General features: G+C 42.0%; 1 protein-coding gene across 5 annotated transcripts in view; it reads right to left on the minus strand.

The window, feature by feature from the left end:
• fli1 (Fli-1 proto-oncogene, ETS transcription factor) overlaps window positions 1–14,634 on the minus strand; it is a 29,364-nt gene extending 14,730 nt beyond the window's left edge. Inside the window, exons 1-5 of one of the 5 annotated variants that reach the window (XM_040008923.1) lie at window positions 14,407–14,634; window positions 12,620–12,706; window positions 3,234–3,445; window positions 2,353–2,504; window positions 1,286–1,489 (exon numbers count right to left, since the gene is read on the minus strand). In XM_040008923.1, the coding sequence (XP_039864857.1) occupies window positions 1,286–1,489; window positions 2,353–2,504; window positions 3,234–3,445; window positions 12,620–12,658 (607 nt within the window). In that variant the 5' untranslated portion in view covers window positions 12,659–12,706; window positions 14,407–14,634. The other 4 variants (XM_040008922.1, XM_040008925.1, XM_040008924.1 and 1 more) reach the window with 4 other exon arrangements.
• Between the last annotated feature and the right edge of the window lie 12,392 nt (window positions 14,635–27,026).

A 27,026-nucleotide genomic window follows, 5' to 3' on the forward strand; every position in this document is an offset into this window, starting at 1 on the left:
CAGCTGGCAAGTGGAGAGGATTCCCAAGACATCTTTTCTGTCTCCAAAGCACACAAAAGAAAGAAAGAAAGAAAGAAAAATGGGGCAAAATCGTGATGCAGCACGCCTAAGCCGTGGCTAAGTCCCACAGCCATTGGCCATAATGAAAACTGCTCTGCGAAGTGTGCCCAGTGGCGGTCAGACAGATCCACCCGCTGCACCGCTGCACAATGAGGCTGTTATACTCATGACAAGCATCTCTCTCTGCCCAGACGCAGTGCATAGAGAAAACTGTTGACACCCACAAAATACAGTTCCCATTACATCACATTGAGGCCCATCGCAATTTTTTGAGAGTAATGTTAAATTTAGTCAAGCCATCAGTCACTCCACCCAGTGTGCTGCGCGTGATATTCTGCAGCCACGTCACAAGCAGCTCTAACTATTCTACAGTATCCAAACTTTTTAAAGATGGGGACAGACCGTTCCCTACACGTGCATCAATCGCGCCACTCGTTTGCTAATTTTTATAGCACACGGCTGATATTTAGCATGCGAACTCGACACCACGCTGCATGTATTCAAGCCAGAGCCTCACCAGATGTTACATTTTATATTAAAATGTCATTTGCATACCGCATCAGAAAATTGGCTTCGCTTCCTCACAGAAACATATGAAGCGGGGATTACGGCGAGATATTCTTCAAAGGTAAGGGGCTCAAATTTAGCTGCCACCATTGCAAATTGCAGATCAACTTTCTTTTCTTTGCTCTGGACATACAAGCCTAGCGTGATTCCTGAGGCAATGCACCTGGGCTTCATCTTTCTGTGGGCCATGCGGTATAAAAGTGTAGTGGGGGAGGTTGATGATGGTTATCTGGAGAGGGGAAAAGAAACCCTTTGGGTTTCTATGCTGTGCTTTAGACGTGTTAGCTATCGTAGAGAAATTAGTAATTTCATTGTTTATTTAGTAATGCAAGCATAGTGCGAATGAAAAAAGGTGACATTCCTTTTTTTCTTTCATGCTGAGCAAACGAGGTCATTTTCATTCACACTTTGAATCAAAAACAAGAAGAAAAAAAACTAAATGACTTTCACCCTTTGGCAAACGTGGATGGTGATGCAGGTTTAGGCACAAACAAGGAAAGTAATGAAAACGAAGTGCAGCATGGCATTGCTGACTTTTCACTGTGTTTAATACTTTCTGATTTATTTTTTATCTTCTGTTTTCAACTGTTAAACACTTTTTGTTGCACTCCTATATTTGTTCCAGAGACCCGTCAAGTAATTACCAAAGTTTACTTACTTTCCCTGAGATAATTGAGATGAGAGAGAAGCACTTCTGCGTTGTACATGGTGGTGAGCCGTAGAAAGTCATCCTTGCTCATCTTGCAGAGCTCTTTGCCGTCCGTGTTTTGAAACATTGCCGTATCAATCTCTAACAAGCCATACTCCTTGATGGCCCACTCTAGCCACTGGCGCACATGGTCCTGGGACCACAGTGATGGGTCTGCAGGACGACAGAAGGAAAGGAGACTGGTTTTACTGACTGTTGTGGGCAGACCTCAGGAAAGACATATCTCTAAGTTAAAGGGAGGAGGAGTAATAAACAAACTGAAGGCAGTTTCTATTTTCTTTGTATTATTGCAGGCTCTTTACCTCACAATATAAAGTGCCTTCAGGCAACTGTTGCTGTGATTTAGCTTCATATAATAATGCTGAGGTGAACAGACTTCAGTTTGTGTGGTTTAGACAGAATACTAAATATTGCTTTTACTTTATTAAATAAAATGAAAACAGAGCAGATTCCTAGTTCAGTCACCTATCGTAGAATAGTATTCGTTTTTGAATCTCATCATTAAATTGACCGAACTTTGTGATACCAAAGAAAACTCAGTATTTGCAAATGTTACTTGACCCATGCCTGATACACAGCACAGCCAATTTGGAAACCAAACCCCAAACTTGCCACTTTGTGGTTAAGGAGTGGCATCCAAGTGAGCTCCTATTAGGTTAATAGATGAGTGGCCTTTGGCATCAGCTAAACACTAAAAAATGAATAATTTACCAAGTCTGCATTCAGTTTTAATTAAATAATCTGGATGTTCTCGTTTTTTGGCACACTGTTTGCCATTCTGAAATGTACTGAAACGCCTTTTGTTTGGACTTTGAGTGAAAGACAAATTTCTTAAACTAAGTGTTCAAACAAAGGGTATAGTAAAAAAAATAAATATCTACTTAGGTTCATTAGATTGTGCCTCAGCATTAGTGACATCATACCAGAACAGGCAAGTGACTGCCATCTAACAATAGTAATCAATTTTGTTCTCATGTCCTGATTAATTTTTCCTAACTATACACATCTGTTCTTACCTGCAGGTACAATGACTCTCCGTTCATTGGTGGTCATGTTGGGGGGAGGGGCGTTCTTCTCATCCATGTAGTTTCCATAGTTCATCTGAGATGTATCATTACCCCCCACCAGCTTATTACATTTACCCACACTGCAGTCCACTGGAGACTCCCTGCTGCACAAACATGCATGCACACACACACACACATGCACACCAAGTAAGTTGTAAAAATATTATCAGCAGATAAACTGGGTGTTGTTGAATTTCCTTTCCAGCCATTGACTTTGGCACGAGATATTCTGAGCCAAGCATATCAAAGCTTAGATGTGAAACGTGAAGGTTAGCTGTGGTAAAGAAACGGCCCGCTGAATGACAAATGACAACAGCAGCAGAAGTGTCATACAAATGGGTGACAAATTAGAAGCAAAACCTGAAAATCTGCAATGAGTGTGGATCTGTTTGATCCACATAGCAGCATAATGTGCCATGGTTTGGGTCCACATGTACCATTAGAGGGAAGGGGCACTGAAAATAAATACAGCGTTTATCTGAGAGATCATGTTTATCCTACGCCGAAACATTTCTATTATGAAGGGAGGGGTCTCTTCTACGATGACAATAGCCCTGGCCATCTGGAGCAAGGAGTTACTGGATGGTTTGAGGAAATGCACTCACCACATCTCAACACAGTTAAAAAACACCTAACAGTGAATGGTACTGCATCTTACCAGGAGAGCTTGAGAGACTTGGAGAATGAAAGCCAAAGCCACGCCTAACTGAAACTCATTGTGTCGATTTTGCTTTTTAATTCATCACCCGCTTGCATGTCTGATAAAAGTGCATAAAAACTCATCTCTACTAAACAATGCATGTCACAGGGTGTGGCTGTCATGTCATTACCTGGATCCGTTCATGTGCTCATATTCTCTTTTGACGTTGACCCTCACTGGCTGGTTGATCCACTCCTGTTGTGGGGGTAAGGGGTTGATTTTGTGGGTCTGGCCGTAGTCCTGTGTGCCAGATGCAGTCATATCTGTTTTGGGTAGAGGGGCAGCAGCAGCGTAGGGAGGCTCAAATAAGGACTGGTCTTCACTCACCACTGATAGCGCCTCCTGGAGGTGAAAATAACAAATCCTTGGTATTTCTTTCAAAACTCTTTAATGCTTGTGAGCTGTAGAGGTGTTATAGTAGGGTTTATTCTTTCTAGCGTCCCAATTTTGCACTATACTAAATATCTTTCTCTTCTGGCTTCACATGCATCAAAGCGAATGCTTGACATGAACAAATACAACTCAAATTTCTTAATTGACACTATCCAGAAACTTGTGATGTCAAATTTTGAATCTCTAGTGTATTTTTTGTTTACAGTAATTATGTGCAGTTATAGGTCATATCGCTGTCTGGCATCCTCGGCGGTTTGTGTTTACAGGAGTAGTGGCTGTAGCTTCCTGTTGATGTTACGATGACTTCAATCATGCCCACAGTGGAGTAGGGGAGATGCAGATAGGATGCCACAGGGCCTTCTGGTGTAGTAACATCAATAATGACAATAATATTAATCAAAACACACGGCCAGCAGCGGTCACCTAGTGGCTCCCATATAAAACGACAAAAAAAAAAAAAAAAAAAGGTCTTCTAACTAACAGTTAACAGCATCCTAATCTAATAATCCTTATTCCTGGGCTGTAATTATTTTTTTCTTATCGCCATCTTTGTAATTTCACTGCACCCTGAAATTCCCCCTGTCAGGCCCTGGTGTGGCTACCCTGTCTGGTGCTGGGCTTCTCCCCACAGCAGAAGACTCAACAGAAGCATTTGGGTCACGGCTCCAGTGACCCCCCTCTACTTTGACTCAGCTGGAGCAATGTAAGTTTATTAAAGAAAACAAACTCTGAAACGCTATGCGGCTTCAACATGCTCCTCATGTAATGTCTTGGAAGTAAAGACTGGATTATGGAGTTTGCTGGTCACATTTTAACATGAAGATGTCACCGGTTTGTGTCTGACAGGGAGCAGAGAAAGACAACGTCACCAAGTCAGATCTGTGCTCAGAATGTGTATACATGTTAACAGGAATGGAATGAGTTTTATATTAGTTTTTCCATTTATCTTTGTGGACAAGAATAAAACAAACAAATACAATGAAAGAAAAACAAAACAATAAAACTAAAGTTTAAAGTGAAATCATTACAGCCATATGCCTCTAAGGATCAGGCCTAGGTCTGATGCGCATCTGGATCTGATAGGATGTGATGGCACAGCTTAGACTGAGACGTGTCTAATCCCCAAGGACTGAATTATTTCATTCCAACATGCCAGATATCTGCCTCGGGGGGAAAAATGCTACTTGATATTCATTGATCAATATTTCCAACATGCAGCCATTGCATTCTCAAAAATGTTGCTTTTATGAAAGTGAAATCCTCAAGATCTCACATAACTTCACTACTATTCACTTCTAAGGCATTTCATGCGAGTGGAAAGTTTTCACTTGCCCTCATTTCAGTGCACTTTCTTTTTGTAGGACACATTTCTCTTGGTGCAATGGCATAACTAACTAATATATAAAATGCATGTATGCACATGCATTAACCTCCTAAGACCCGAACTCTTTCATGGCATGCATTTTTAATTTCTCTTCGCTATTTGGACGATTGGGACCTGATAAAGAATCACCAGATTTTTTTTGTATACCTGATTTTTGTTTCTAAGAAAAATGAGAGCCACATATGAAGACATTCGTTTTGAATTTTGATAAAACAGAGGCAGTAAAATGTCCTCGTGAGTGGATATCAGAATGTAGGATTTTGGTCTAGACAACCCAAAATGTGATGTCCACATATGTGGACGCCAGGTTCTAGGAGGTTAAATACAACAATGAAAAAAAGAGAAAAAAGGTGAGAAGACTCTCTCATCAGCTACAGTTTGAGAGCTTAATAAGGGACCTAATGTCCCAACCTTCTCTAGAACTTCAGTAATAACAATCGGGGTGTCTGTTGTATTGGTGCTTTTCTTATTACTGCAGTGAAAAATGATATGTTACATAAAACTTATCCAATGATCAGAAGAGATGTTTGATAGTGTCTGATACTCACTGCAGTGGAAAAAAATGTTAACATTTGTATGTGCCATTTAGCACCATCTGTTGCCTCTGTGTTGGTTGTGTTTACAGAACTGGATGCAAAACATGGATAAAAACGATTTACGGTGCATGGAGACCATTGTGGCAAATAAGCTTTACGGGCTTTTCGCAAACTGGAATATATAGTTTTGTGTTTAACGCTGTGATGATTTGGATTAGCAAGCCTCAATGATGGTGTTCCTTTAAACGCTGAGGAAACGTCAGGTCTACGGGCTATGGCAACTGTAGACCAAACTAGGGATTTTGTAATATACGACTCTTCAGGTTAATGGGTGGATTAAAAAAAGAAGAAGAAGAAGAAAAAAAAGGAAAAGCTGACCCTCGTAACCGTCTGCCAGAATTAGACTTTCCAGCGATTTTCATCAGTGGATCTGTCATAGTCTGAACACTGGCAGCAAGACACATTATCTGAGCAGAGCACAGCAGCTAGTTTGTGGATGATAAAGTGTAAGAGAGTGAGGGAATGTCTCATTGCAGCCTGATAAAGGGTTTGTTAACTACTATGACTGTTGCACGTTATATTTACAATGACATATCAGGCTGCACAATTGGAGCAATGATTGGCAAGTGGTGTGTGCCCATCAGGATTGGAGTACTCTTTATTTTTATTTGTTTTGTTTTGTTTTAGATAGGGGTACAGCACTCTCGCAGAAGAAGCTGAAAGGATGAGAGAACAGAGCCAATTAGGAACACACAGATACTACCAGTGAGAGCTACAGGCAGCCGATTACACACTCTTTGTCTGCCTGAAATCGTCCTAAGATAAGTCGAAAATGTGTTAAGCACCAAAGAGGAACTTTTCCTGAAAAATTATAATCACACACACACACACACACACACACACACACACACACACACACACACACACAAATCTCCAGAAACTTCCTGAAATTTAAAGATTTTTTTATAATTAATCCTTTAAAGTCAATTCCCCAAAGCATGCTTTCTGCTTTTTTCACTATAGCTCTCCGCAGTAACCAGACAAAGGGGGAAAACATCAAATAAATCATAGCTCAGTTGTGGATCAGCACGCACCATTATGACCATTGTGTGAGTGTGACACCTGCTGGGAGCAACCTCTGTTCTGTTTACATCAGCCAAGTCTATCTCCGCAAATGCGTCACTACGTGTCTGGGAGCTAGCTGGATACTGCGTAGAATAACTCCACATCCAGACTACACGTGTATCTGTTTGGCGTTCACACACAACCATCTACCAGGAGCCACCCACGGAGAGGGAGGGGGGGCATTCCTGTCTTTTGTTTAAGGAGGAAGAGGAAACCTGTCAGGAAAAGATTGTGTAGAACAGGAAGCTCTCATGGCTAGAGAGTCCTTCCTTTCTTTAGCGAGCATGAATGCAAGTAGCAGCCAGTCGTTTACACCAAAAGGATTCAATTATGATTGCATTAATTGTAATGCAGCTTCTTACTTTGTTAGAAAACCCAGGCTGATATAGTCATGTCCTCTTGCAGCCGTGGGGGGTAATTTACTTCAAGTGCGCTACAAAACAATCACAGCGCTGTGAGCGATGAGCGATTTAAGGCTATATGTAGACTGACATTTTTTTTTGTCTGGCCAACGTTTACACTCTTCCAAAACTCACACCACACCCAGCCGCCACAAACTAGCTACTTTAAATTTCCGAAAGAAAATAAATAGCATTAGGTTTTCTTGCAACAATAAGAGTGAATACAGATGCTTCATTCTTCCCAGCTCACACTTGTTAACTAAACGCGTTGCAGGGTGAACTTAATAGGGACTTTGCCATTCAACATCTGGTGGCTTCAGCCATAATGCATCTGGAATTTGACTGTTGGGGGGGCCGGTAGCCAGTGTTAATGTAGACCAGCGCTCAACCAGCAGCAGCACCATTTCAAAATAGTTGTGTAACTGCACGAGGAGCAAGCCAAGGTATCGTTGTGAAGGTTTGCGGTTTAAAGTGTCGCAAACCGTGCAGTTACTGTGTGAAGTAACCGTATGACAGCCTTCCTTACACTTTCACAAATCTCCCTGTCCGGCAGCGGAGGGGATAACAGAAACAACAACCAACAGAAATACAGGGAGGAATGTGATTCTTCTTCTTTTGTGGTAAATTCTAAGCCGTCAGAGTTTTTAACCTAGACGAGATCTTCGTACCGAGCCGGGCGATGTGCCACACCACTGTTGCGCAGCTCGACACATCTATCCAGCGGTACATCCAGTCATGGCTATTGCTCAGCCCCCGCTGCCCAGACTAAACCAAATCGCTGAACACAAGTATTACTTATGACTACAGGAAAGTACAGTCTACATGGGTTTGTATGAAACAATTCATCGCTCCTTTGTGCCTTTCCAGACGCGCGTAATTATGCGCTCGGTCCCCCAAATCCAAAGGGTGATCTCTGATTTAGCCTCGAATCCACACCACAGCAGTGCCCTCGCAACCAGTCAGATAATATATATATATATATATGTATATACAAAAAGCGAGAAGGATACTTTCAAAGAAAGAAGAAGGAAATCGGGTTACCCGCTTTCAGACCGACAGAAAAAAGCCGCTCATCTTTGCCTGACTGGAGATCCCAGCTCACAGACGACACAGAGGAGTATTTCAAACCATTGCTTAAAAAAAGGAGGCGCAACTTCGAAAAAAAGCAGTCTCCCACAAACTCATACACCCCGTTCTCCACCCTTACCTTAATAGTTCCGTCCATTTTGCGCAATTTTCAGCGGACCCGGACGATACCCCAAACATGACACGCTCCTGAATTAATTCCAGTCCCCGGTATGTGGCGGAGAGAAAGAGACACTTTTAACGGATTGCGTTTTTTCTTTCCTCTAAATTTGGGAAGTGAAGTCACCACTGTTGAGAAGGTTGAGAAGGAAGCTGTGTGTCACCGAAAGCCCTGCCTTCAAAAAAGCAGGATACTGTCCCAGAGAGATAAGCAGGGAAAACAATTGAGTGTTCGCTCCGCTGTTATGTTTTTCTGGTCGGAAATATTTACAGGATGGCTGCCTGCGTTGTGCACAGCCATTGCTGTGTAGCCTGCAGTAAAATTGTGTTGTGTGTTTTGCTTTCCCAGTAATGCCACAGATGGTGTGGAATGGTTTACTATTTCTCCGGCTTATGAATTATTCCTGCTCATATTTGACTGAGATTTTGTGGAAAGAGGTTTTACTGTCGCCGGACAATCTAAGTTATGCGATTGCATGTTTTAGAGCGCTTTTGGTTAACGCCTACACTTCAGACTTACATCTGGCCACTACCTCCGATTCTCTATAAATCAGCCTATTCTCTCTTCAAAAAAATAAATAAAATAAAATAATGTTTATTATATACATAGTTAAAGTGATACATTAAATAAACATTGTCTTTGAACCTAGACAGATGTTGGACACATCTGACTAGGTTCGATGTAGCTCTAAATCAAATAAGGAGAGCAACCTGAACACCTCTGACAGGAATTGTTGTAAACTCATTTTTTTTCTATGAAGCCTTTTGTGGATTTTTTTCCCTGAGACACCATTAATAAAATCCAAGCATTTAGCTCCAACCGCACTATAATCTAAGGGTCTGGGCTACACGTGTGCGTCTGCTGTTCAGCACAGGGCTAAAAGGATGAAGCTCAGAATGTATCAACATAAGCCCACTAAAAAAGGATTATTATTATTATTCGATATATTTACGTTTTTGTCATTTTAATCATAGCTTTTTAAACTTCAAACTTTCTGTTTTACTCCATGTTTGCTTAAGTCTAAAAAAGAAACCCCAGATCCCCACCCCCACATATATTTCCTCTTCTTTTACCCCACGAAATTCCTCCTCATCAATTTAGACCCAATTTCAGGCACATGCTAGACGAGTAACCAGGTCTGAATATGACCAGACTAATAACACTACATTTGGTAATTCTGAAAGACGGGACACATTTACATCCAACAAAACGGGTAACTAACTTTAGAAGCCTTTAAAATGTTCACCTTAACCAAGGTTGCGCAATTGCAGGAGTCTGAGTACAAAATAAAATAAAATGAGAGACTTTCTTTGCTAAACTGAATGCACCTGGTTACAGTGTAATTAAGATAATAATGATTATGAATATTCTTGTGATTTTGAGGGGTGGTTTCGCTTTGAGGATCGGCCTCAGTGTGCACAAAAAAGAAGCTGGGAGCTGCTGCCAGCGAAGACTGGCAGCAGGGCCGGCCTGTCTGCTCTCGGCTTGGGGGTCTGGTGAAGCTGTGGGCCCCCACCCTTGGGACCACCACATCTGGATCCTGCTAAGGGTCAAGGCTTCTCCTGCCTGAGGCCAGTTCAGACTCGTGTAATTAAGGGAGACACCTTGTTTAACTCTTCAGTGACTGGCTTGGGTTGTTTTTTGTTATTCTTATACATTCCAAAGTCTAAGGTTTTCAATTTTTTGTTGTTGGGAGACTGGTGATAAAGGGGGGAAATTAAAGAAGTACTTAAGCTGCGACCTTGAGCAAGTGACTTACTATAAGGTTTTATGATCAGCAATAAAGGAACAGATCTCTTGAAACACTCCATCCCACCAGTGTGTGATGTGCATCTTTGGATTTATGTCACTTTCCATTAATAAAAATACACTCATCCCGCTGTGGTGCCAAAATCAGTTTAGGTATCATAAATAAACGAAATATCTTTGGAAACAGAGCTGCAAATTTCCAGGACATTATCAAATGACGCAACCCCCCCCCCCCCCCCCCCCCTCCTGCTTAAAGAAAAGAAAATATGTGATTTTGGAAGTTAACAACATGTCCTTCTGATTCAAGGCCATAACCTACCTGCCACTCTGATTTATCAAGAAGACTGGGGGGGTTGGTGGTGGCAGAATCTACATAGATCATAATGAATACTGTGGTAACAAACATTTTGGAAGGCCAATAAACAAATGCAAGTTGGTTTACACAGCGAACCACAGAACATCTGGCTTGACGCTGGAACTAGACAGCCAGACATTTCTTCTTACACCACGAGCCAGTAGCTCCTCTGTCTCTCCGCTGGGGCAACGAGCCAGAGGTGGGCGGACACTATGGTGAGTTTATGTTCTGCAGCTTTTCAATTGTTAGGCCCATCCTTTTTCTTTAGCTTATAGAAGGATCTGCTGAGATTTGTCTTATGTAAATCTGATTTATAGTTAGTTAATGAGTTCAATTGAGTAATATGGTTTTGGAGCGAAGACAAACAGTCTGTGAAAGGAGTGATAAATATATATCACTCCATTATATATATATATATATATATATATATATATATATATATATATATATATATATATATATATATATATATATATATATATGAAGATTAACTATTTTTAACAATTTTTAAACACATTCTTTGCCCAATGGTGTGCACCTGGAAACCCCATTTGGCTATTCTTGAAGTGGGAAATACGTAAAGCGGGCCACTGAGTGTTGTGAGAAACACAACTGTTCTCAGAGTGTTATTTCAGCGAAGAAATAGTCCCGGTCCATGCGAGTCTGTTGGGGTTGCTGCTTATTAGAATGCAGACTTGTATTCAGATCATTCCTTCTCTGGGGCTAAAAGACAGCTCGAGTCAAAATACTGAGGGCAAAAAGTGGAGTCTGCAGCACATATAAGCACGAACTGTCTGGCCCCTCGCTCTAGGCCATAATTAATTTGAGATTTATTTTTATTGGAGAGTTCCAGTCTCGCCTGGCCTTAACCAAACAAAACCAAATGCTTGGCCGTGGATCCGCTTGAATGGGGAATATTTCTTTTTAAATTTTCTATTGAGGCGTGCCACATTCAGACCAACATCTCTTTGAGTGCGAGTGAGCCAGTGAATGCTGGACTTGCACGCAAAAAAAAAGAAAAAAAGAAAAAAAAGGCACAGGCTAACCCTAAACCCAAACAGGAGAATAGTAACTGTCATTCAACAAAGAATGGGATTAAAGCAAACGTAAGCAACCCGGGCTGCAAACTATAAGAGGCGAGCAAAATTGAAAGTTAACTCCCGATATCAACTTTTCTCCCTCACTGATCTCCTCTGTCTCACTCCCTCTTCTATATATATATAATTTTTTTTATTTTTTATTTTTTCTAAGGGAGCAGAAAGACTCTTTTAAATGCGTATTTTCTCCTTAAACATTCCCTGCTATTTAACTCTTTCACAACAAATCCGGAATTGTTCTGAGCCCCGAAACGCAGGATCTCTCAGCAGTGGCACAAACGCCGTGCCTGGATGAAAGGAGCCCTTATTCAAAAGGGAACGGGTCTTCAAAACATTAACAAGAAGCCCGTGGGAAAAAAATACCTTGATTATGAAGATACAGCAATTTTGCTGCTGCACAATGACTTATTTTAATGAGGCGCAATCCAGGCAATCAGACCCGTGCAGATTATTTTGATGGATTTGGGAGTGAACGTCACGCAGCCACCCAAGTTTACTTACACTTGTTGACATCTTCTAGTCTTACACACACACACACACACACACACACACACACACACACACACACACACACACACACACACACACACACACACACGTTGCAATAAAGAGAAACACTTAATGGTTTCAGCCACAGACATGCGGCTGTAGCAGTTGCAGGTAGTCACGCCGAGCCATGTGTGACGTGATGCAGGTTTATGTGAAAACCAGATGTGCGCTGTTTGCTTTATTTACATTTTTAGGACCAAGAGAAAGAGAGACTCAGAGAGAGAGGGAGAGAGAAGTTCGTGACGTCAGACATGTTTATGACCCGTAATAGCAGCATTTTTGGAGTAAAGAGGGAAAAAAAGTTGAGTCGAGTTTGGTAAATCACACAGACCACAGATCCACACTTCAGCACTGACTTGACAGTGTAAACATCTAGGCTTTTTCCACGCGAAGAAAAATAAAATGCCCCCCGGTAGGTACTCAGGCTACAGGTGTCAGACTTAGAAAATAATACAAAAAATAAGTAGCATTTAAAAATTTCAACAGGCGCATAAAATCAGCATAAAAAAGCCCATTTTGGCAACAGGCGGGGGTAGAAACACTGGTTTTAAATACAAATAAAGACAGTGGTTTGCTAAAGGTTTTAACATTCAGTATCATTTCACTGTGCGCAGTCTTCAATGAAAGGACCCCAAATTGTCCCTCAAACATTACCTGATCCAAGAGACGGTGGTGTCTTACCTTGACGTAAGACGACGTGTCAGGGACAGTTTGAAACATGTCTACTTGACAGAGACAGGCCCAAGGGTGCTCAGTGTCCAATGGGCCCTGAGAAAAAGGAAAAGAAGACAAACAATTATCGAGATTTCTTTCACCATTATTTATTGATTTTATTATTTCATTTAAACGTTATTTACACTTGCTGAACTGCAAACATCCACAGAGTACCGCGTGTTTTCACGTGTTTTAAGAAGTCCGGCGTAGTGCACACATGGGTTACCACTTCCACCAAAATAAAGAGAAAGTCAAATTTGCTTAATGGCCCCCGTGCACGTCAGACTCCACGCATAATGGCTGGATTCATTCATAAAGCTCTCATTTTTTTTTCACCAGTGGTCAGCGGTATTAGATACGGGTACCTTTTAATTACCGCTGTCCATAGCTGACATTCAGAAACACCATTAGACGGAAATTACACCACTGACCTACTGCTAACATGGATGAATTACTTCATGTCGCCCAATAGGAGTTGGGCAGAAAAAGAAAAAAAGAAAAAGGAGGGCCCCATCCCAACCCCCATCACGTTTTCCCCCTAAAGCTTACCACATATTGAAACACTTTTCGCTTTAATAAGTGCAGCTTACAAAGTCTAGGGTGAAAGGGCACTTAGAGGACGGTGTTTTTTAGTCCATTCCCTCCCTCTGCAATTATTAGGAAGGCAACGGCACACGGCACCAGAAATGGCTCTTGTGCTACGTGATAAAGCAAATAAATGTATATGGACTTGCAGGACGCACCATTAAAGCTTAACATATTTTAACAAGGCGTACGGGACATCGTCGTCCTGTTCAGCAGCTATGCTGCGATGTGTCATGATTAGAAGCATGCAGTCGTGGCCATATTTTGATAATCGATTTTTCTCCCCTGCTGTACACATTTTTATTTTTGATGCTGACTCCAGACCACGAGCCTTTGGCATCTTGTAGAAAACACCTGTCAAAAAATCCAAGAAAAAAAACAAAACATGTTTATACCAGAGAGTCACAGCAACACAAGCTCTCTCTATGTGCAGCGCAATTTCGAGTCTCTTTTTCGTGCCTCGTGATAAATTGACCAAGGAAGAGTGCATTATACATGAACGTGGCACGGTTTTAAATCCCTTTATTTTGAAGTTTGTTTTTTTTCTTTCGATTCCTTCGGGCAAAAGCAGAGCTCGCCTCATAAAGTTCCCCAAATGCATCCAATTTCTACGCGGTAAAAAGACCATAGGATACCGCATCTGCAGCCAATTAGGCAGAGGAGGACTGGTGAATAACGGCGTGAACCTTCCTCCGAGACAGCCCCGTGGGCCGGGACCCCTCTAGTGTTACATTTTAAGCATCTTACCTTGCTGTTATCCATCACAAACGAGAGCCAACTGATTTTCGGCTAATACGCATTCCATTTTGTTTGTCTTACCTTCCCCAAAGTTAGACTGTGAAGAAGTGGCTTGACAAAAGATTATCAGGTTATTGCTTTTCGATATAATTCGACCCTTAAGTGGGAAAAATAAAAGTCTGATGCAACGATACACGAAGATTAGCGCAACTATTAAGATGTAGCTGCTGCAGTTTCATTTCACTTTTGGAGTCATTCCGAAACGTCCACTCTCGCTCGAGGTGCAAACTCTACATCCGTTTACGACGTGACTGGGCATCAATAAAAGCAATAAAACAAGCAGAAGTGATTTATTATCCTCCCGCATTCTCACCCACGCTGTGCACAGTTTACACGACTCCGTATTTTGAGGATTATTTTTCCTCACTCACCTGTCGTTGTTGTGCCAGACGCTTGATCTCTCTTTCTTGCTTTCCTTTTTCCGATTGCAGCTAATCACTCCCCCAATTTTAAATAATTAGTCCCGTCCAGGCAAAACCGTTTTCCGAATGATGATGACAGTGAGTTATTTTGAAAGGGGCAAAAAGGAGCGCCGGCTGTATGAATGGAAATGTTAGAGAGATTGAAAAGCCGCGACCAATGAGCAGAGAGAGAAAAACCTCCCCTCGACCGGCGGTGTGAGGCCACTGAACCATGAAATAAGGGAGAAGCAGAGAGAGGGAAAGAGCGTCATAAAGCTGATTTATAAACCCTTTTGTTGAAAGAAAGTGTCGATATATTTTTTAAGTGAAAAAAAAAAAGATATTTTGAGCAGCTTTATTATTTATTACAACGAGCAGGCAAATATCAGACAGATGGCACATTGGGCAAACTTCAAAAAGAAACCAGAGCCACCTTTTGTGTTCAACAAACTTGTTGTTACCTATCCAGAATAAAGTTGTAAACAAAGTTCGTTCGTGGGTGGAATTAAAACATAAAGCAATTTATATGACAGATACTGAGCAAGCCTAAAAGTGTTATCCACAAGAAACTGACTTAGTGAGGAAATCTCCCTCTGCCACGCAAACAAGCACCCCCTCCAGTTATTAATACTGATGCTAATATTAATAATCAATTATCTCTCAGGAGTAGCTTTTCCGTTCTTGTTCCTCTCTGTCCTCACGGTGACAGTCCCCGCAGGAATAAAACAGCAAAACGAGTTCCTTTTCCTGCATCTGACCCCACTCGCTTCACTAAATTCATTTCCTTCACGTCTCTGCCCTCATCTTCGACCCGTAGTCCTCCAAAGGGTGTGGGGGCAATTCACGGTGAGGAAAGTCGGCCAACCATAGCATTTTATAGCCTCATCAAGGTTGCTATTTCACGCAGGGCAACCAAAGTGAAACAGAGAAGTTGGTTGTAACTTGTTGCGTGCGAGAGCCTATAAGATATGCTTAAAATGAGTGTGAAATGTTGGATCTGATGCGGCTTTTTTAAGACCTCTCATACTTTGTAACATACTTACATACTTGTCAGAGCAGAGCTGTAATATCCGCATAGCCTCCATAGCCTACTTTTGTGATGGAATTGCTTCAGGCTATAAAACGAGGCCAAGAAAATAAATACATTTATGTGTTTTTTCTGACACATGCCTTTAATGACAGGCGTCCGAAAACAGTCTTAAAACGCTAAGATATGGCCTACCGAGCGCCTTCACTCATTCTTTTACAGTGATGGGGTCATCTGGTAAAAAGGTCGTCTTTCATCACCGGCTAGACCTTCTGTTTGTTGCACCGTTTCCTAATGCAGTGATTAAGAACAACAACGCTGATAATAGTGTTCCCAGCACGAAACAATTGGCGGAAATCCCAACATCCTTTTTACTGAAAAATGGCATTCATGCGCCTGCTTTGTTGCCTTCCTCAGGGTACAGCAGAAGACTTTTCTAACACATTTGAACAGCAGCTACTGCAGTTTTACAAAAGAAATAGACAAAAAACAACAACAACAACAACAAAGACAGAGTATATGTGCATCTATATGCTGCACAGTGCAGGGTTTTATTAACATCCAGCTGTCTCAGTCCAAAGAAAGCCCAGGCTTTTATTTATTTTGTTCACTCTCAAATCACCACTGAATGGCTCCCATATTTACTGAAATCTAATTTTTGTGAACAACAGGAAACAGAAGTTGTCATATATTAACACTGGGGGACAGTTTTACACCTATAGTGTTGCGCTATCTTGCACTTTTCACTGTTGTTGTTTTTTTGGGAGGGTTTCCCTGAGACTGATAGTAAATGTGTAATGTGGCTCATTATGCCTCCTGCTAATGGTCCAGGCAAACATGCTGGCAGCTTTATGTGTCTTGTTTTAATATTGTTTAGCATCTAAGCCCTAATGTTGCAAACAGAATCTCATTGTGTGCTTAAGCAAGCAGACGTAACCCCTCTCTGCCGCCGGTGCCGAGCAATCTGCCATCAGCAGTTTTGCCACAAGCAGTCGACTGCTAGTCCTCGCTCTGCACTGGTATGTTAACATTTGAGAGCGCCTCTTCTCTTGGGATTCACAACAGAAACACTTTTATTTGAGATGATGCGGGCAAACCTGCAGACATCTGTGATTGCATCGCTCAGAGTAAATGAAGCTCCTCGCTCTGAACTGTAATGAGTTATTTATTTAGCTGAAGAGGCTACTGAGAGATGATCTGAAGATGGAGATTATTGGTCCAATCCAAACCTTTCTTTTGTAGCTCCTGGGGGAGAGAGAAAATGGCAGTGTGGCACCAGGGAAGGCAGGGCAGAACCTCAAATGTTTTCACGCAAGCTCCCAGGCACTTATGATCCAGACGTGGAACGGTGCTTTTGCACTGGGCTCATGTTCAAAAGAGTGAAAGCCACTATATGTATCTTGTGTATGTGTGTGTATGCCTGCGTGTGTGTGTGAGTACGCTGAACAACAGCAAGGAGATGGCAAAATGTGAAAAGTGACAGATGAGGTTCTTTCGGGAAGACTTCAACCATCTACCCTCTCGGAATTCTCGAATAAAACAAGCTGAAGGAAGGAGAAAGTAAAAGTTTCTTTTCAGCTGCTTGCAAGGGCAAAGACACTAAACCAGCACCAGAGTGTGGAGTGAAAACAACAAAGAAACAATCACAAAGCTGCATTCTGTAGGTCCATAGCAGACAGCAGCCCACTTCTGCGCACGTGTGTGTAGTGATAATTAGAGAGGGGAAGTATTAAATTAAAGCAAAGCAGTCATTTTATGAGCCAAGCATTTATGAAGGTAATAGCGTCCCTATAAATTAACGACCTCCCGATGTCTCTTAATGTGTTTCCCCTTCGTCGGGTCCGGAGAAAAGCACTGATACTTCAACTATTTGACCCCCACCTGTTCAGTCTTGGTATTTTCGCTCCCGGGAATAATGCTGAGACCAGAGCTTGGGAGTGGTGTTGAGACAAAACGCACGCTGCCACTTCACACAGTGTGTTCTGGTATGTGTTTAATCAAAGGAAGAGTGGTCGGTGTCTTTTTGTGAGACACCTTGTCCACATAATTGCTTTCCCAACACCACAAATTGGTCTGAATTCACAACCTCATACACACTGGTCTTCCAGACCACCTATCCCATGCCAGTTCAGCCGTAAGTGTTGGCACACCCTGCCTCTATAGTCCAGACAGGACATGGGAAACCAAGGTGCTCGCTTTACATTTTAAATCAGTCTCACTTGCCAAGGGGGGAGTCATCCCTACACGAACAACAAGAGGCTGAAATAAAGCCCCAGAAAATGACTGCTCCTGTGGAAAAAAAAAAAAAACAGTTGGGAGAGTGAGAGCAGGAGGAAAGCAGTGCCATTTAGAAAGCCTAAATCATCCCCTGAACTATAAATCCTGTGACCACTCATCATTCAGCAGCATTTTAAAAACCCCTTAAAGAAAAACACTGAGTGAAATGAATATGCTGTCACCTCTCATTTGGGTCTGGCCCACTAGCTCAATAAGAAAAGTGTTGTTCCCTGGAAGGCTGCTAGTCCGAGCTGAGCTCTCAGGTTTAGGGTTTACCCCTGTCCCTCATTCTCAATGCTTTGAGGCCCAAGTCTCTCTCGTTCCTCCCCCACGTCCCCCCAGACATGTCTGACAGGCTGAACTCGATGTGGGCTGCTCACCAGACTACAAAAATCATTCATCTGTGGCTTCAGACGGTCAAATCTGGATCTAATAAAGGGAGCCTGCCTATTGATCCTATTTACAAGGGACGGCAGTGCAAACTCTTACCACTTGGGGGCTCTGTAGCTCAAGTTTGTGACGGCTTCTTGATCACTCTGGTACAGTTGCTCATCATAGGAGATAGGAAGGGTAAAATCTTCTAAGTAAACTGATGTGATTTGTTATTAAAACAACATCTATTCCTGTCTTAATAACTTTTTTCATATTGATTTTCTTTTAAATGTCTTTTATCTAAAGGCAGTATTTTATATAAATGTGTTAGCACAGGTAAAAAAAAGAGATATTGACATCTGCAAGATAAGACATTCCTGTTCTGGACTATTTGAAGCTTAAAAAACAGAACTTGTGGGGTTATTGAGTCCAAAGATAACAACAGTCTCCTCCTTTTCCAGCCATGACACAAACAACTACGTAGAATCAAAAATAAATAAAATAACCCATGAGTATATTATGTATCGATAATGTCGTTTCCAGGTCGTTTCATTCTAAATATTAGGAGAGAAGCAGAGTGAAGGCACGGGGAAAATCCTCACACTGACAGAAAAGCCAGAAGAAGCATCTAAGAATGAAATGGGACGCATGGAGAATGAGTCAGAGCTACTTTCAGGGTTGTGTTTACGTGTCGGTGAGGGCACTACCCCAAACGCCTAGGCAAAACCACAGCATTCCATGTAAGTCTTAAAGAGACAGAGCGACGCTGTCATCGTGGGTATCTGGGGCGTAAAGCGTTAACATATGGAGAGGGCTATTTGAGACAGCTGGTGAGAGGCGCAGAATCAGTAGGTGGCTATGCCAGCACTAAGATGGCATTCAAGTTGGGTGTCAGGTAATCTCTGAGAAAGTGCAGATTTATGCATTTTTTAAAATTTCACATTAGTTTCACTAAAATTGGACTCTTTTTTTTTCTTTTTGATTGAAATCCAAACAGACTTGTGGCTTGTGTCTTGCTACAGCTAAAAAAGAAAAAGGGGACAAAAACACAGGTTACTGTGGCTACATTTCGGAGACACTACAGAGGGCAGAGTTGAGCCGTGAAACAAGTGCGAGGAGAGGAGAGCTCCACACACGAGCAGAGGCAGGCTTGTGTTTGAAATTTTTTCTGTATCAATCACAAAGATTTGATTTAAGCATTGCCAAAAATATAATAAATAAATAAAAATAAAAATACCAGAAGGTCAACTACACAACCAGTATTTCTGCCTTGCTAGCACTGCCATGCTAGTCCCTGATGTTACACAGAGAATTATACTTTCCAGAGGTTTCTAGGTAGGTGAACTGAGGTGTATTCTTGTATCTAGTTTGTAGTTTTAGCTAAAATCCTTCAAAACGTGGCAAAACTGGTACATACAAGAAGCTAGTAATAATTCTGAAAGTGTCTTCACTCAACATACAGACAGCAGAGTGGCTTGAGAAGTCTGAAGATGGCAGGCCCAGTTTACATGCAGAGGAAAAAAAAAGCTCACTGCTAGGAAGAGCACAAACCAAGACGAGAAAACGAGAGAACGGTGTAGGTGTGAGGAGAGAGGTGAGAGAGCGGTAATGGTGTTAATGTTGACAATCGGTTACAGAGAGGGCGAGAGAAAAAGAAAGTATTGTTGGTTCAAGGGCGTTTTGCAGAGAGGGGTAACTGGGATGGAAAGAGAGGATGCAGAGAAGGAAATGAATGGAAGTGAGGGGGGGCAAAAAGAGAAACAGCCTGTTTCCTCACTTAAAATCCAGGGCACAATATGGAAATCCTTAAACCGTCAACGGTGCTCTAAAAATAGCCCCCTTTTTCTGCACAGTAAGAGTTGGAAGTGGGAGTAGGAGTAGGAATGAGTGAGGTGAGGGTGAGCGGTGGCGTCTGGCAGTTGGAAATGGTAGAAACAAAGAAACACCAACCTGCAAGACAGCTGTGAAAAGCAGTGGGTCAGAGAATAAGAGGCCTCAGATAGAGAGAGAGACTAAGTGTGCAGGACTGAAAGAGTGAAAGTGGATGAGAGACGACCCCGATTGAGATGAAAGACTTCCCTGTAAAACTCTCTTTGGTTCTGGAAATAGTCAAGTGAAATTGGCTGGGATCAAACCATTGCTTACCTGTGGCATACAAGGAACTTGGTGCAATTAGCAAGTTTTTTCCGGTTTTGTTTTAACTGAGAGAATTAATGACACCTGTGTTTCTGATTTACATCACACATTCAGGGAAGGACTGAAAACAGCACAGAACCCCTTGAAAACGAGCCACTGAAAAGCAGCTCTTTCTTTGCTCTCATCACCCTGATAACCCCTCCTCTGCAGGTTACTCCACAGCCCATCACTGGCTAAATATATGCTGAACAGCAATGCTACTAGTGGCTGCATTATTATCAGTATTAAGACTCTAATGAGCATTTTGTGGTCAAAAAGTGGCCACAAAATACAAAGGTAGATTTGCAGACTCAAGCCCTCAGTTACCTAAGATGGAAGCAGATTAGCAAAGTGGTTATCTACAACATGACATTTCCTTTGGTGACTAAGCCCATGCTGTTTTACGTGTGCTTAGTCACACACGTAAAACAGCATTTCAGAGACAACATTTCAGAGCCATCATGACCCTTAACATGGCTTCACAGCCTTGCCCATTGTAACACAGCACTATGATACAGCATAATGTGAGGCTTCTAATGTCACAGCTTTCCTCTTAAATCAGATGGAAGCTGGTTAATGGTCCCATATCCCTGATTGGGTTGCTTTGCCTTGATATACACTAATATGCAATGCATAGTGTTGCACTCATAAACAGCTCAGGACGAATGTGCAAATCTCAAGAAAATCGCGTAATCTCTCTGTGTTTATTTCTGGTAGCACTGAGCACCAAATTCCAAACCACGTTCTCATATTAAGATAATCATTAATAACATTAGTAATAAATATTATCATTAAATATTTTACAGACAGGCAATTTTCCTGGTTCTTGTAACTGTGCTGTAATCATACACTTTGATCCAGTGGTAATTAATAATTACATATATTTCTAATCGTTATTTCCTCTGCCAAATTTAAAAAAAAGAAAAAGTTTTTAAAATATAGAAGAAATATTTTTGAACTGACAGTATGTATAAATACCAGTATGGTTTTGTAACAAATCATAGAACTGGAACAGCTCTTACCAAAGTCATCAGTGACCTGAAGAGCAACAGTGATTCACAGAGTTTCATTCTGACTTCTGCTTGATCTCACCGTTGCCTTCGACTCTGCTGATCTTGACATTTTAATTCAAAGGCTTCATGATTCAGTCAGGTTCTCGACCGCTTTCATACCTAAAGGGCAGCGGTTTTTATGTTTCAATAAGTAGTTTTAGAACTGCGCAAATAAAACAGGTGTTCCTCAAGGGTCTTCTCTTCGTTCATTGCTCTTTAACTTTTACAAGCTATTGCTTGGTACTGTAATATATAAAAACATCTCCTTTCACTCTTATGCAGATGATATACAGTTGTACCTATTATTTTACTCTCAAGATCTATAAACTCCGCTGATGACACTAACTGCTGGATGACTAGAAACGTTTTAGACCTTTAGCCAAGACAGAAATATTTTTTCATATATATCACAATTATTTCTAAAACAGTAAGGAAGCATGGGCGGTGATTTTTGTTTTGATGATCATGTTAATAAAGTCACCAGAACAGCTTTTTGTCACTTAGAAAAATATGTGTCAAAAGTTAGAGCATTCTTTTCTCAGCCTGGTTCTTGGTCCATGGATTGCTGGCATATTTAGAATGAAGCAGAGTCAGTCATACATGGAAATTTGAACATATTACCCCAGTACTGAGGACATTTTATTGGCTCCCAGTTCAATAGAGAATTACCTTTAAAATCCTTTGATTAGTTCATAAAGGTCTCAGTGATTTGGCCCTTCAGTATATCTCTGAATGGTTCAGTGTATAAGCCTCTCTGGCCAGGTCTGTACCCAGAAATATATCTGAGTGTGCTGAGGGTTACTGTGGTCCTGTTCTTTGAAATAAGCTGTCTGCTGACCTGAGGTCAGTTACAACTGAGTCTATTCAAAAACATACTCAAATCCCTTTTATTCTCACAGACATACATTTAATAACTGTAATTGCAATTGGCATAGTATTAACTCCATTGTTGTAGCATGAAGAGACAAAAATCATGGCACCAGTGAACATAGCTACAGCTGCTGAAAATACTTGTCAGACCTTGTCTCAGGTTTCACAAACAGTTCCTTTCCTTCATTTATGTTCAGTACACCCCCCGAGTCCCAGGCAGAGTTAATAAAAAATGAGAACAAATTTGAACAAATTTTAAGAACATTTGCCTCACAACAGACTGCTGGTTATTGGTCTCCATGAACATGTGCAATGATGTTCCACTGCTTTGTTTAGCAGGCTGTAATTGTCTTTGCTGGTGTTTTGCTAATTGCTTGCCTCTTATTCGTATTTAGAAGCAGCTCACAAAACAGACCAGTTGTTTCTGGTCACCTACGTGGGGTTTACCTCTCTTACTGAGGATTAAAACCCTTCTTCAAGATAGCCAAACTCTTTTTCAAAAGGCTTTGAATTGTAGCATTGAATGAGGCTAAAAGAGGATGAATATGTGTTTTATTAGTGCTCACCCCCACTTATGTTGTCTTATTATCATTTATTACGTGACACAAATGTCTGTAAAAACAGTGTTTCTCTCATCGACTGTGTGATGCTATCAGGGCACCCATAGGGCATCCTTATGCACTCTGCAAAACTTTTATCCTTACACAAAGCGCTCCTCAGAGGAATATGAGTGAAGGAAATGTTTCATGGAACACCATACTGGGCATCTCCATGAACTTTCATGTGATCACTACATTTTAAGTGTGCTGGACACTTAAAGAAGATGCTTTTGTGCACATGCTAAAAGGTGTTGCTCTAATCCAGTTACGGATTAGTAGGTTGTATTGTGTGTTTTCCTTATTCCAAATTTGAGGGCCTAGCCTTCCATGAACTATAATTGTGCTTAAGTACTGTGATGCCAGCCTAAGCGTATACATTAGGCCTCTAAGCTGGCTCCACCTGTGTCAGATTAAGAAAACCCAGGTCACACAGGTACATTATCCACCAGAGAAACAAATGTTCCGGATGACACATGTACAATTTTGCTTCATACCTGATATGGCTTCAACAAGAATCATAACATTTTATACTTTAGAGACTTTCTCCAGACTTCTGCTAAATTAGGTGCTGAGAAATATACAGCAGTATTCATCTGTTTCCTTTGACTAATAAGTGGGCTGGAGCCTATCTTAGCTATCATAGAGACCGAGGACAGGTCACCAGGGCCAATAGTCATTCAAACATAAGCACAATTACATATTTTCAACAGCTAAGGTAACTTTCCCTTTACACTTATACTCATTATTCATACTTGACTTATCTGTTTTGTTTTACATCACATTTAAATACGATGACCCTGAGAGAAAACGGAGGAGGGCTTGGCTTAAACGACCTCTAGAAGACTTTTTGAATATTAACGAGAATAGCAGTTGACTGAGGTAAGTCGTTATAATTTAGTCCAGACCCCAGTAATTGTCAGTTGTGTCCCTAGCTGGCACGCGGAAAGTCAGAAACCTTGCCCCTCGACATGTAAGTCACTGTTTTTCTTGCTGCTCTAAGCACGTTATTTTTTCTCCCCCCCTCTCCCATGTTCTCCCTGTCCTTCTGTCCGTCTCTCCCCCCATCTGTCTCCCCGATTGCTCTCCCTCTACGTGCCTCCCAGGCCTGCCTCTCCACCTCTCCTCTCTCGCTCCAGCCTTTTTTTTCCCGCTTTCCTAATGAGAGCGTGCGTTACGCAGGCATTCAGAAAACCTCTGTTAATTACATGACAAGCATCTCGTTCTGGGACACTAATGAAGAGGGATAGCGAGCTGGAGACGCCACTGGAGTGATGGTGCTGCGTGTATGTGTGTGTGTGTTGGTGTGGTGGTTGTGAGGGTGGTGAGGGTCAGTGCTCACCACTGGGTGGGGTGTTTGAACATGCGTGTGTGAGTATGTGTGTGTTTCAGGGGTGTGGGGATGGGGATTTTGGCGCCAGGCCAGCAGCTTATCAACCAGTGAAAGTTGGACTGTGCATCTAGTCCTCTCCCTACATCTTCAGACTGCTTGCCTTTCATCTTACTCTACTCCCATCTTTTTTTTTCTTTTAGTATAAAACATCAGTGTTTTGATTTGTTTTTCCTAAGCACCATTACATTTACACTTATCAAAGAATGCATTAGCTTTGAACAGCTTTGACTATGACACACACAACTGCTCGATATCCTGATATCGTGAGCTGTGCTGGCCTTTTTTTTGGGGGGGGGGTAAAAGCCCAAATGCATAGTGTTAGCTTCAGCACGAATCAGTTTGTCATGGAATTAATTAAACAAAGTATTGACTGGCAAAAAAGCAAGAGCTACAGTTCGTGCACACACATAGCTTACTGATAAATCCACACACAGTGGAGTCAGAAGACCAGCGGGGAAAGAGAGCATGAGAGGGAGAGAGAGAGAAGACCTAGGCAGAAGTCCAGCGACTCAGCATGTGATTTGGAGGAACTTGCTCTGTCAAGAGGCACACTCGAACAGAAGATTGCTGTCCCGTACCATCCCTCGTGAAACGCTTGAGAAACACAAACCATCTGGAGGCTATAGTGCACACTCTCAACCCATCAAATATTGAGGATGTTTGTCTGATTTACAGAGCCTATTTAGAACTGTTTGGACAACTTGGCTGAAGGATTGGTGCCTTAATTAAAAATAATATCAAGAGCTAATATTGCCCCCGAGACCTTTGCCTCGCAGTCAACAGTGCAACAAAGTCACGGTTCTGTGGCTGAAGATGAAAATCTGAGCCACAAGCACTTCTAAACGAGTATAGTCAGGCCCGAAACAAAGGCTTCTCCACATTCGTGATTTCACTGAGGTTACTGTCCCATGTGCCCCTCCCCTCCACCCCATCCCTTTTTCTGTCTGCTGATGCCAATAGCAACGTAGGCTGTTCTAGGCCCAAGTCCACCACAGTGATGGCATATTGATACTGTCATAAAACATTACATTCTTGCTTTATTCATTAGAACTGCGCTTTGATCTAAAAATATCATGGGCAGAGAATAAAACAGAGTTTTCAACAGCAGAAAGATTAGGCCTGCACTTCTCTCGCTGAGCACCACAGCTCGGAAACGCTGAGGCCCAAAATAGATGTTCCTCTTATAAAGGGCTCCTTCTTTGTAGTCGACATACAGCAACAACATCTGCAGGGCAGTTTCTATGGGGGGAACAGATTCGGGCAGGCTATCAAAGAGAGGCGATCTCCTGTGAGAAGTGGTGGGTGGAGGACTTCCATATTCTCCCTCTCTGTCTGTCTCTCTCCTTCTTTTTTTGTTCTCCTCCCTCGCTCTTTTTATCTTGCGCTTCCAAAAAATCTGTAGCAATCAGGACGATGCTAATAAAAGACCATTAATATCACCTGTCAGTGCTATCTTTGGAAGATCCAAAACGAGAAAATGAGACAAAAGGATTCAGTCTGGAGCTGCTCAACAAGATGTGGGATACCAGTGGAGGACAAACGGCTGCAGCGCTTGAGCAGTGAGCTGACAGTAAACCATCAAGAAAACAAGAAGGATGATGAATATTCCTATGTATCGTAACTAAAAGGCAAAACATAGTTTAAAGTGATGCTTGAGAACTGTGTAATTTCAGTATAAATATTAGCAAATTTTATATAAGGGGTTGTGTTTCAATATGGGCTGTGCATAATGCTGTCATGACCTTAAGTTCACATGGTTTTAGATAAAATAAAAAAAATTAAAAAATGTATTAAATGTTGTTCTTCTGGTAAAAATAACCCAACATAAGTTTAATTCAGAGCTGATGCAGATGCAGTTCAAACCAAGAGAGTGATTGTAAAGGTCGTAAAATCCTGCAGGTTGTTTGACTGATGGTTTTCACCGACTGCGATGGCAAGGCGTTCACTATCTGTTTAATGTAAAACATGAGCAAAGCCAGCAGACGGGCTGAGGCTCTGAGCGGAAAAAGATGGCACCGTAATGGGGAGGTGAAAGGCAAGGGGCAAAGCGATGATAGTAGCTTCATGCAGAGCAGAAGTGTATCTGGGGCCTCGCCTTTGAACTGGTGAGCCGGCTAATTGAAACAGCATTGCCAGGGCATCGGCTGAAGATCTGGATCTCATTCACCCCCGCTTTTATTCAATTTGGTTTCATCACAGGGGCGCGTCTCGTGCTTTTTCTCTCCACATGGCAATAAGTCATACCCTCGCCTTTTGCCCTCGACGTGTTGCCCATCTGTGTCCCCTGGGGGCCCAGAGTGCTGAGGCCCTGAGAACGCCAAGGGATTCAGATGAGGTCTTGAGAAAGCCCCTTATGGTACTTTTTCACGCCTCTCACCTTGGACTTGACCCCCACCCCACATCCCCACAGCTCTTCACTCACTCATACACAGACACACACACACACACACACACCTCTTTACCCCCCAGACTTAAGATTTACTGGTAAGAGCAGTGGTTGTCAGGAGGTTTGGACCGTGCACTTTCTAATTCAAACAAATGCGGCACTGAGGTCACGCTATTATCATGGAGCCACAAGGTGTTTCAGATGCCTCGCAAGTGTTGAGTGCTGAGCTGATAGAGAGAGAGAAGAGGGGAGAAGAAGCAGTGTGTGTGTGTGTGTGGGGGGGGGGGGGGGGGGGGGGGGGAGAGAGCTGGCGCTTCATGCTGTTAGGGAGCAATGCTGTGGAAAGCTTGTGAGTTTTCAGCGTGGAAATAAGCAAACAAATGCAGCAATGAATAAGCAAATAGACAGATAACACTGCCCAATCTCGATTACTTATCACTAT

Source organism: Simochromis diagramma, unplaced genomic scaffold (genome assembly GCF_900408965.1).
Source record: "Simochromis diagramma unplaced genomic scaffold, fSimDia1.1 OVJJ01000344.1, whole genome shotgun sequence".
NCBI classification, from domain to species: Eukaryota; Metazoa; Chordata; class Actinopteri; order Cichliformes; family Cichlidae; genus Simochromis; species Simochromis diagramma.